Raw genomic sequence first — 12,111 nt, forward strand, 5'->3', positions numbered from 1 at the left:
AACTTCGCTGTGGCTGTTATCTTTGGCCACATCTATTCTGCAGGCCTCCACTGCCACATGTATGTTATTCAGGGATGTGAAGAAGTGTGATCTAGCTGATGTGGCCATCTTGGCATGAGCCTCCCCGTATGCTAAAAAAACCATGCTTTTGTCCAGTGCCAGGTGCACTGGTGGTTTGAGCACATCTGTTCTGTGTGCTGTACAAGTGCAGCTTGCTGATAGTGTTAATAGAGCACATGTGGTTTGACACTAGCTTTTCCAATAGAAAAAGAGTTTTTTAGATCATGTCATCATCTCTCTGTGTGCAGTGACAAAAGGCAACTTCTTATAGCCTAAACTCAGGGTGAATTGTACCAGTTATACGAGGATTATTGTGGTGTTGGTTGTGTTTATAAGCAAAACCAAAATTCCTGTGCTTCTTAAGTATAACTCAAAAGTTATTGTAGGCCAGCTTTTCTTTTTTCTGTCAGCAGTCTTGTTTGTGTTTTAATTTTTAAATAGTAGTGGTCTCTTAGCCTTTGGTGGTTTCTGCCATATGTGCCTTGTTTTCTTTTTAGAAGGGAAAAATGTCAACCTGTCAGAAATCAGCTTTCATCAGAATGTTAGATTAGTTAATGAAAATCACTGTATACATTCAAGAAATAAAGCTGCCGTCTAAGTGAGATGCACGATAGGCCTACTTCCTTAGGTCATTCCTGAAGTCATTCAGGATGGAGTAAACGGGTGAGTGGCTTTAATTCTGCTGCATTCACATCTGTCTGATAATATGGCTAAATACGTCATTGACCAGTTAAGATAATAGGATTTAAGAAATTAAAATTGAATGTGGTCATCAGATGAGTCTTACTACTTTGAAAGTAAATGTATGAGCATCTTTCTAGCACTGCAGACATTTCTTTTGGAGATGTGCCATTTCTGTGATGGTGAGGTATTTTCCCTTGATGGCATCTTCTCCTACTCCCAGTAAAACTTTATTGATCACCTGTGAAAAAATGTTAAACTTGGCCTTGATCTTCTTGGACTGCTAGCGGTAATGAAAATGATGTAACCAAATTACTTTTATGCTAATGGTATCTTCTAAATCATTCTTTGTAATGCTAATTCTCATTTTAAATCTTCTGTAGATTCAAAAAGGCTCTTTTCCGTCGATTTTAACACTGATGTCATTGTCAGGTACTGAAACATAGTGAAATGGATTTGAGAAGTTTCAAGTTCTTTCTGAATGGGTGGTTTGAACATCTGGTATCACTTGCCTGGTTAGCACAGCTGAAAAGTTTATTGTTTGAAAGAGCTTATGTTGTTGCCTATTCAAAAGGCCTTTCTTTGTATGGTGTGGAAAGATACAGTCTAACATTGTGATACTCGAGAAATTTGTGATGGAAATTGGTTGATAAAATTCCCAGGAAAATACAGGTATTTGGAAAGATGATTGCAGTCTTCATTGCGATTTCTTGGTTTCCCTTTCAGAAATGTTCCCATTGCCAGGAACCGGGAGCCACCTTAGGCTGCTACAACAAAGGCTGCTCTTTCCGATACCATTACCCATGTGCCATCGATGCAGGTAAGAACAAATGGCATGCTAACTATATTTCATGTTTATTCAAAACATATGACACTAATTCCAAATTTATTCTCTCAGTTTCTCACTTACTATGAAGATACAATAATATAAATGGTGAGAAATGGCATCAGATAAATAGTGTACAAGAGCGCGTTTGGACAAGATGGAACTTGTAATAAGAAAGAATCTACCTGGAAGTGCAGAAAAAGCCTGATTTTGGAGAATATAGCTACAGTGACTGAAATTTGGCAGCAATATGAGAACTGACCACTCTCTTCTTGAAAAAAGATAAACCCTTTGTTAAAAGGCTGCAAGTAACCAAAAAGGCGTTTCCTCGTTCAGGGTTACACTCCTATGGATAGTTATAGTAATGATTTCAAGTGCAAAGTGTTTGTAGAATCATCAGTACCACTTGCAGCACAACCTTCCTTCTCCCTCCTTAAAAGCATTTCAGCCACTGTCTTGAGCAGGTCCAATTTTCACCATTGGACAAACCACTAGTTTGGACTGTATTACCTCCAGCTATGAGCCTGGGGGTTGTGGGTTGGTGTTTTGTGTGCAATAGTGAAAGTTTTTCGTGGAGATAAACTTTATTCTGGGGTAAAAAAATCGCAGCTCAGAATGAATAATGTCCCACTGTTCCAGTCCTCTGTAACTCACTTCTCCTATCATACAAAACTTAGTCTGATAACAAGCAGGTAAAGGAGTCAAGATTACAACTCTTGACTGGCAAATAATTGCAAGCTTCCTATTTGTTATCCCACTTCCACAGCAGCCCACTTGTTTCACCACCTATTTTATGCTGTTTTTCAAATGTTACAGTATTTGAAGTAAGTCTGCTCATTTCTGAATGACTGCATTGCACCTCTTACTGTGAAATCTCACCCTATTGGAGCACTGCATTTTATTTTAATAGAAATGTTTTTAATGAAATTAATATTGCAGTGGAATACTACTAGTACCACAGTATAGATGGAGAATCTTTGATTTTACATTAAATAAGGTCTTAAAGAAATATTATTCAGGTTGCAAAAACCACACACTCAACTGCCAGAAATAAGGGTGTCCATGTAAGTTTAATTTTGATCTCTTATGAATGTATCTTATAAGATAGTAATTTCCTTATTAAAGACTGACGTCTTTTTCTGTAAGGAAGAAGATGTTTTTTCCATCTTACCTCATCCTGTAGGATGAAAGGGTACTCATTCAGGACCATATATTGTCCTCACTGATTATTCTGTATTTTATTTACTGCATATGATTCTATCACAGTTCTGGAAGTGGAACTGTGGAATATTCTGTGATGTTCATCCCTGTCATGCCTAAGAGTTTCAGGAACATTAACAAACTTTTTATTTACAGTGCATTTGAGAGACAAAATCATCACCTTTGTGTTCATATTGTGTTTAGTAATTTGTTTCTCGTTTGTGACCTGCCCTTTTCAATACCATGAAAAAACAAAGTTAAGCAAACAAACAAAAAAAATAAAAAATTAAACCAAAATTACAGTGAATGTTCCCAATAGTTTGGGGTGTTTAATTTGAATTCTTTTGTTCCTAGGTACAGTATGTAGCATTTTCTATGTATCAAAATCAAGATATTGTCCTTTTTCTTCAGATATACCTTCCTCATTAACTCTATTCTACTTAAGCAAATGCCGTAGCATCCTCCAGATGACAAATTTACTGAACAATCATGACTGATTCCTAAAAGCAGTTCTGTGTTATGCACAGAAGCAGCAGTGTCCTGTACAAAAACTAGTATATAATCATACTATTTAGTCCATATTAAATGTAATAAAATATGTCTACCATATAATATGTAGAAGTAGACTACATTAAATTTGGCTTTTCCTTGCATTTGTCTTGACTTGGCAACCTTTGAGGTTTTTTTAAGAGAAGCTTTTTGTGTTCAAATTGCAAGGCTATGCTTACTTCATTTTCTTTTAATTTTCTTATGAGACATCACGTTGTCATGTGACCATCTGTCAGAGTGCACCACTCCAAGCTCATTTCCTTCCTTTAAGTAATACGGTAGTAATAAATTGCAAGCCACTCAGTGGGCTAGAGCTGCATGGAGATGGGATACTTTGTGAGTTTCACTAGGAGTGGCATGACTGGTGAATCTGTGGTTTCACCTCAGGAAGAGTATGATTTAGTAAGAACAAAGACTTCTCTGCTTCTTTATACAATTTCCTTTCTGTTTCTTCCTCTTCAGTCTGTATGTGTGATAGTGTTCTACTCCTGCTCTTCATACTACCCACAGGCTCTTTATCTACTTGGTCTCAGATTCCTTTTCTCAAATTTCTTGTCCCAGTCTCTAAGACCCGGTTCTCCCTACTCCTTTCCAACTTTTCCTTTGCCCAGCTTTCTAGCTGTTGTTCTGGCTTCCTCCTCTCTGCTCTTACATCACCACCTCCTCTCCGTTCTTTCTCCCAGCTCTGTCTTTCATCTCTGGGCTTCTTACTCCCGTTTGGTTCTCTTAACTTAGCTCTTTGTCACACTTAACCCTGCTAGTCCCCATTTGTTTTTGCGTATTGCCTTTGATCTTCTTCACCTTTATGTGCCTTATCCCACTAGTTCGTAGTCTCCAGGCTTCTGTCTGAATCAATCCTGATTCAGTCTTAGCCACCTTCTGCTGCCACTCATCCTTAATTCCCTGCTCCTAACGTCTACTAGCACTAGTATCATCATCCTGCTAGCCTCCACTGTCTCCAGTTTCAGATTGCCTTTCTCAGTAACATTTTTACTTCTGCTGCTCTATGGGTCAGTGCTTCCCATTTTGCAGTTTTGAAATGGTCACCTTCTTCCTTCAGGCTGCTGAAGCCTTAGAAATGTCCCCTAAGAGCTTCAGTGCTTTTGGGTCTGGTGCTTAAATCTGAGGCCAGAGGTTCGTTTACAGAAAAGACCTGCTCACTCCCAAACAAAAGTATATTTGGTGGAATTTTCAGAAGGACCTAGCAACAAAAATATAAGAAGCCTCTCCTGAGGACGTGCAGATTGAAATCCCCATCTCTCCTTTCAAAGGCTTGTATTTGCTGGTTTTGTGGTAAGCTGGCAAGGGCATGCCTTGACCAAAATTCAGGTCCTACTGAAAATCAGTGTATATTAGAGCTTTTCAGAGAAAATTTGCTGGGATGTTTAACAGGAGCAGAATAACTTTTTTGCAAGGAAGAGTTTTAAGGAAATTGTTAGGCTGCTTTAGCTGAACTTTTCAACCAAAACAAATAAAAGACACAAGCTTTAAGTAGACTCTTAGCATTCAAAATTTCAGCCTGATGGTATGACAGTAAAAGACCTTGTTTGCAGTTGCTTTTATCTGTGGGTGTAATCAAGCTGTCTTAATCTATATTCCAATAAATCTGTATAAAAGAAATACACAAGCTATATGGAATAGGACTTGATTTTCATTTATGCCCAAACAGAAAAATGTAGGCTTCCTTGAGAAGCAAATCAGCATTCTTTTTTCTTTCCTCAGCCTGCTGTCTGCCTATAAACCCTTTTTATTGGTTATGCAGTGCTGCTGTCTTTTGTGTAGTGAATCAGATACGGATATTTCTCAAATTCCTTGAGCTCTGTGGTAGTTTCATCTGAAGTCAACCATCCTGCTTTGAAGGATGGTGCCACCTTGATTTATTGAGGATCTGGGACAGATCTGTTCTGAATCCTCAGAAGTTTGTGCTAAAGTTTACAAGGGCTCTCAGGCTTCTGGACTATGTATGACTGCTTTTGTATCTTAAAAAAAAAAAAAACTGAAAACACTTGCTGGAGTGTTTTTTAGGGTATGTTGAGTCATAAACACTTGGTGTTTGACTGAGCTACTGTAGCATCCCTGGAAGTGACCGTTGCCTTAGCCGAGATGAAGTATGCATGCCATACTCCTTGGCAGTTGCACTGTGAGCATGTTTTTACCTTTGTGTTGGTGTGGATTAGAAGTTAGTACCCTGTCAGTTACTGTGCCTCATTTGAAAGGCAGTACATTTTTTTGTAAAGGTCTGGAAGGTGAAATACCTCAAAACTACTTCAGATACTTGCAGGGCTGAAGGCTGGCCCTGTGGTGTGACCTGGGCTCTGGCTTCTGCACCAATGGTGGGCTTCCAGTCCCAACCCTGGTGAGGAGCCAGGTTTTTCACCACTGTTGCTAATTGTCTGCTATGCAAGGCACATGGCTTCATAAGCTGCCAGTTCGTACATACGGATGCTTTTATATAGCCTAATTCACCCTTCCTTTTAATGTCCTTTCATATGAAGTAATCTTTGGCAGTATAGGGTGCAAGAGAGTTGAACTCCTCTTAGCCATTTGCATAAAAATCAAGATCAGTAGTGCCACTTAAGTAATTTTTATATGGAAATTACTGTGGTTTAACATTGTCTGTGTTTGGCTTTTGTCTGTCCAAATTTATAAAGAGCCTCTGATGTCTCAAGATAACTTAGTCCTAGGGATGTCTCCATGGAAACAGGATCTTTTGTTTTCTGAAATTTTGTATCCTCTCCCTCTGCTTGTTCCTCCCCACCTGGAGTCAGATCCTTATTGTTGCAGCACACTTGTCCCCACAACACATATCATAGGCAGTTTCACATACAGAAGACTTTTGACTGTAAATTAGGAAAAGATCAGCAGGAAAATAAAATGAATTTTCAGAGAATAGAAATCCTGTGTCTTCACAAGTATAATTAAAGATGAGTAACAAGCAGAACACAGAGGGTGAGACAAAGTGTGAAGCTTACAGAAGAATAATTGCTTCTATTAAAAATGTTTTAGGTTTTCCCTGACTACTTTATGGAGAAAAATCTGTGCAAACAAGGACGGGTCTCGGCTCTTTTTCCTGTTCTGCCACAATGAACTGATCATAGCTATGTGTCTGGTGACTTCATGATGAATTGTAATTTGTGATATAAAATACTTGGAACTGCTAACTGAAATCCAGGCCAGCTTTGTAATGATGAACAATTTTTGCCTTATTGGTATTCAGCTGATTTTCTACAGCGAGCTGATGAAATTTTTCATAGTTGTCCCTTAAGAGAAACAAAAAAATTGCTATTAATTGGATCTGCTATTAGTATTTGCAACAAAAATTCCAACATTAGTAAGAAATTGAGCTCCATACGCAGATCAGGCATGAGGTACGAGGTTTCTGGCAGTTCTTCCTGATCCTGGTATAATCTTCGTTTCTGATGTACTAGCTAGAGAAGTGCATTCATTACTTATGTTGGGTTTCCAAGAAAGAAGAGAACTCCATCCTGTTCTAACATACTGTGTATATTTTTGATGATTGCGCTGTATATTTTTGATGATTGCTGTATTATGCAGTGATAATTCATGCTGTAGTCTAAATGTACAATTCCTGCCACTATAATGAGACAACATTTTATTTATTTCCTGTTATTTGCTAATACTGCATTTGAAATTGTTATCTGTGGCAGGATTAAGGGCTTTACTCCCCTTTGCTAAAATCTCTCAACTTACTTAGCCTATTGCGTGCTGTTTCCCTTTGATTCAGGCCAGAGGCATTCATGTTGAAACATAAGTGTTTTCAGAGCAGAGGGATGCTCTGCCAAAGCTTGGGTGTCTAGAAAGCTTTTCCCTCAAGCTTTAGTTGCAGTCTCCTGCTGTCTTGCTAAACTCTTCCAGCAGATTGAAACAGCAGGTAGCGTTGGTTATGCTACATACTTAAGAGCGTTTTAAATTAGCACATTTACCATTGTGCTGCTTTACTTGCTAGCTATTTGGGTAGGTTGGAGCAGACGGCAGTCATACATACCTTGCTGAATTCTCACGATGTCGGTTGCACCGAGGGTGGTGATGGTGCTCAGGCCTACTGAGATGGTGATGGTGCTCGGTCAGCCTGCCTTTGGTGCATGAGGCAATTGGGAAGAAGAATGTCAGAAGTTTGGGCAGGTTGAGAGGTGGCCTTGCAGTTCAGGATGCCCAGAGGAGGCAGCTGAGTGCTCTCAGGAGAGTGCTGCTTTTTCATTTGGCTGTGAGGGTGAAATACAGGATATCTGGAAGGCACAAATGGAAGGCAGAGAGCTGGCCAGTGGTGTTCCTGGTGTGGGGATAGCGCTCACGTTCTGGGTGCTGCTGACTCGGCATCCCTTAGCGGCATAGTCTGGGAGGGAGAGTGAGAGGGGAGGCAACACTGACACTGGCAGTGCCACTAAAGAAATGCTCTTTGCATGACAGTATTGCTTAATTTGTTCCTAAATAAGCAGTTCTACATAAGTGCCCCCCTTTCCGTAATAGATTCAAATCATTAATTAAAATATTTCTTAGATCATAGAAGCTTCACATATACGAGTCATGGAAGCAGATCCAAGAGCAGCATGAGTGACCTGACTACCAGACATAGTGTCAAAATGTAAATTGATCACGAGGATTTGGGATTGCAAATAAACTGTCATATACACCCATACCTAGAGACACACACCCTTTCTCTCCCTGATGTTGGCAGGGCCTTGGGGTAAGGATGAAAGACATCGGTTCTCTTATGGAGTATAAAGCAGGGATTGTCTCTTCAGATTGGATGAATGCATTCATCTTCCTTGTGCTGTAGCAAGGAAACCTGGAATAGCTGTGGTGGGTTGGGATACAGAATTTGTAGGCTTACTGTTGTGATTCTTACTCTATACAGAGGATCAGGGAAACTGGGAATGTTTGGACTTGGCTTGGTAATCCAGGCAACATTGTTACTTCGGGTGTTTAGTAATTTTATTTGCTAAAATTTTGGGGGTGGAAGGGATGAACCTGCTAATAAGGTAATATTCCTATAAGAGACCTTTGAATGAAAAATATATACCTATGAGGAAAGATTAACACATGTGATGTATTATTCAAGTTGTTTTTTATTTAAAAAGTAATAAATTGCTGTCTTCTCCTCCTCTAGATTGTTTACTAAACGAAGATAATTTCTCAGTGAGGTGCCCCAAGCACAAGGTAAGAATCCTCTCCTGGATTAGACCTGTTTTTTGCTGCCCTCTTCTGGTGTCTAAATTTGGGTTAGTAATTTTATACCTGGGTAATATCTGTAGTCAGAGATGCTTTTAGATCAATTCTTCTGTGATGCGTGCTTCTGGTGTAGTCTGGAGGAAATATCTACTTGAGAAGAACACCAAGAGTTTAAGAAGATAAATGAAGTTTTTGCCCTGTCTGTTCAGTTGTTCCTTAGACCCTTGATGACTCCTTAGAAAGCCCAGCTTCATTTCCTGTCGTTTGTGATAGAATCACTACACTGCTCCCTGTTTCTTTTTGAGTGCTACATTGAAACTGGTGGGTTTTCTCCTTGGATTTACTGAGGATGCAAGGAGGAAGAAAAATGGCTCATGGAAAAGTTTAAACCAGTTTCAACCAGTTTTCGGAAATATTTAGACTATGTTATAAACCCATGTAGTGATGAACTTGAAATGTCCTGTTCTAGTTTGGTGGTAGTAACTAGGCTGAGTCCTACCACTCAGCCTACAATTTATCTGTTTAGTTGTTCTGTCGATCTTTGACCCTTCTGAAGACCCATCATCGCTTTCATGTTTTCAGTGATGGATTCAGCATGCTGCTTCTGCCTAGGGTTTGGGCATCCTTAACTGAATGTCCTTGGAGCCTGCAAACACAGTGGTGCTAAGAGCTAGACTGCTGTTGCTCTGTCCACATGGAAAGAGGAGACAGGATAGTTCATACTCTCTTGTACATATAGGCAATATGATACGGTGCTGGGAATACCCCTCCCAGGCCGTAAAGGGAAGATGCATCTCTGGGAGGCTGTGGATACCAGTCCAGCAGTTTTAAATGCTCAGAAGTGTAAAAAAAAATGGCTATTCTTGTGGCCAGTTGGATACAACAGGAATTGTGCAAGAGTGTGGATAGCATATGCTGGAAAATAAATGATAATAGGGAAAAATTGTGTTGCTTTCTAGCAGGGATTAGTCTCCATTTAGTCCTTGTCTGCAGATCTCTTCTCTGACTAGAATTAGACTGACATCTGGTGGTCTTTTGTCTTCACAGATTATCTTTAATCTGTCTTTTGTAAACATACAAGAATTAGTCTCATGTTCCTTTCTGGATGTTCTACCACAATATGATGTATATATACACACGTATTTAAAATGTGCTGGAAAATTCTGGGGGCATTCAGGCTGTTATCCAAAACTGGCCTACTTGTCATCATATAAAGTAAATTATTCTGCACAATTGAGGAATAACGTTGAAAATGTACACAAGCTTAAATTGATGCATTAATGCTACATGAACCTGCAGATCTTGCCAAACAAAAACAGGAAGGATGAGCTCCCCTTACTGTGGGAGCTACGTAGGTGCCACCTTCTGCCCAGCTTTGGATACCTGACTAAAGAGAATAGGATGGTTACATCTTTGAAGCCTGTTTTATTTTTGCTGCCTATTGCCTGAAGTATTACAGGGAAACATAGTGTCAAAGCTTTTCATAGCTGTCTTGAGTCACTGTTGCTGTGAGTACTTGCACTGATGATGCTCAAACTGTGAAAGGAAACAACCATTTTAGAGAAGCCAGCCTCCTGGAGAAGATACTGAGCAGGCACATTGATTTCTAAAGCAATCTTGGGTGGCAGGAGGGCGAAAACTGCCAATTAAGTCGATAAACGTACTTCATGAGGTAATAAAATTTTTTTTTATTCAAAACTGTCCCACCGCAGATCATTTTCTGTGTTGCATTGAAAATGGAAATTCAACACCAGCAGCCTTTCTTTGACATTGAAGTCTGTTGGCTTTTGCTTAGTAAAGACATGAATCATTTGGTTGAAGTCAAGCAGAGTTTTCTTTGCTTGGCTGTAACTCTGCCCTTGCCCTGTGGTTCACTGATCATGACTGATTTGTTCCGAATCCTTCTGCAGGGCAGAATATAGGATCACCCTGCTCCTTCCATTGTAGTGGCTGGAAAGGGGAGTTCCAGTGAGCTGCGAGGCAGGAACGGGAAGGTTGGAAACCATTGCTCTAGAATGACTGGAGAACAAATTGCATCAATTTTTTGCATGATACGAACATGAGCAATTGAGAGGAAGAAGGACTTGAGATTAGACCATTTAAAATTATGCTTTTGGGTAACACCAGTTTAACATTAATAGCTAATTAGTAGCTGTCTAATACCTCATTCTTCTGTTCTGTAGTTAATGGGTGGAAGAACTAACTTTATAAATCCGCTAACACTAAGTCCACCAGTATAGTGCCTCTTATCCTTTTTCAGTCCATGCCTCACATTGGTAAATACACCTCATCATAATAAGCAGCTCCTGGAGAGCAAAGGTGCTTCTTGCCTCATTAACCGCGCTTGACACTTCAGGCATAAGCAATCTAAGTCCAGAGGTACTTGTCCTGCCTTCCCGTGTGCTCCCCAGTGAGCTTTCCCATTTCCTTCTGTCAGCATTGATGCTTCAACCATCCATGTCCTGAATGTGCTACTTTTGCAAAATACCAGCTTTTATCACAGGGAAAACGCTCTCTGAAAACTAATCATCCTTTGAAGGGTTAGCTTCCTCTTGCAAATCCAACTAGCTGTGCGCTGCATCACAGCAAGTGCTGTTGCAACAGAACTGATGAGGATGCCAAGGCACTGAGGAGGATATCAAGGGGATGGGATACCTCACCTTCTGGTGGCACTGCAGTCTTAGATTGTCTTGAGCCGTCTGTGGGGCAATTTTAAGTGATGTTTCTCAGCTTGTTCTACCTTTTTGTGTTAAATTCTGTGTTTCTTAAAATTAACTAGGCTTTCATATCCCATATTCTTTACTTTTGCGCAATTGCCTGCTTTTGTCACAGGGAAAACTCTGTCTGAAAAATCTGTGTCTGGTTCCGATACTGACTTCTCTTTCTCTCTCTCACTTTCTGTATGTTCACTTTCCCTACCCCTGTCTTCCTTTTCTCCCTCATTTTCTTTTTCCTCCTCCTTTTGGCTTGCTGGTTTGTCAGCCCCTCCTTCCTTGCTCTCTTCCCTCCTTGCAGAACAAGATGGTGAAAGGCAGCCTCAGCACAGAGCAGTCGGAGCGGGGGTGAGGGGGGAAGTGTACTCCTGGGAATGGAAATAAAAGCAAGCACAGGTGAGTTGGGGAGAGTTTCCAGTTTCCACCTGCTGCCTTCTGTGGCTCCTTACCTCCGGTGCCTTCCCCATTTCTATCAGAAATCAAGGTGCTCTGGTATATATTCAGAAAATTTGTAATAACTGTTACTTCTTTTTTTCCCTGCTACCATTCTGTTCAGGCTAGTGACTTCACTTTTTTTGTATTTCCGCAGCAGTTCCTTCTGTTTAGTGGTGAGAGGCAAAGCTTGTTAGCTGTTACAACTGCCTGATTACTCTCCCAGCTAAACCAGTGGCAGAAATCTCCTTTCATATTGCCATGATCATGTCCATAAGGATCTGAAAGTTTTTTTCCGTAAGTCTCAGAGTAGTTAACAGTAAGCTTTTATACAAATAAATAAATTCATCAAAGTCTCTTAAATTTTGTATGTAAGGAAGAATTAATAATACTGATGAGTTCAAGATTATTGTAATCTTGATTCCCTTTTTTTCTGGGAATGTAAATACAGGGATAAGT

General features: G+C 40.0%; 1 protein-coding gene across 1 annotated transcript in view; it reads left to right on the top strand.

The window, feature by feature from the left end:
* TCF20 (transcription factor 20) overlaps nt 1–11,572 on the top strand; it is a gene marked incomplete at its 3' end in the record, with an annotated part of 41,289 nt that extends 29,717 nt beyond the window's left edge. Inside the window, exons 2-4 of the mRNA XM_082014012.1 lie at nt 1,468–1,561; nt 8,445–8,494; nt 11,489–11,572. Of these exons, the coding sequence (XP_081870138.1) occupies nt 1,468–1,561; nt 8,445–8,494; nt 11,489–11,572 (228 nt within the window). The remainder of the gene's footprint in view (nt 1–1,467; nt 1,562–8,444; nt 8,495–11,488) is intronic.
* Between the last annotated feature and the right edge of the window lie 539 nt (nt 11,573–12,111).

This window comes from Phaethon aethereus, assembly GCF_964289735.1.
Source record: "Phaethon aethereus genome assembly, chromosome: 1".
NCBI classification, from domain to species: domain Eukaryota; kingdom Metazoa; phylum Chordata; class Aves; order Phaethontiformes; family Phaethontidae; genus Phaethon; species Phaethon aethereus.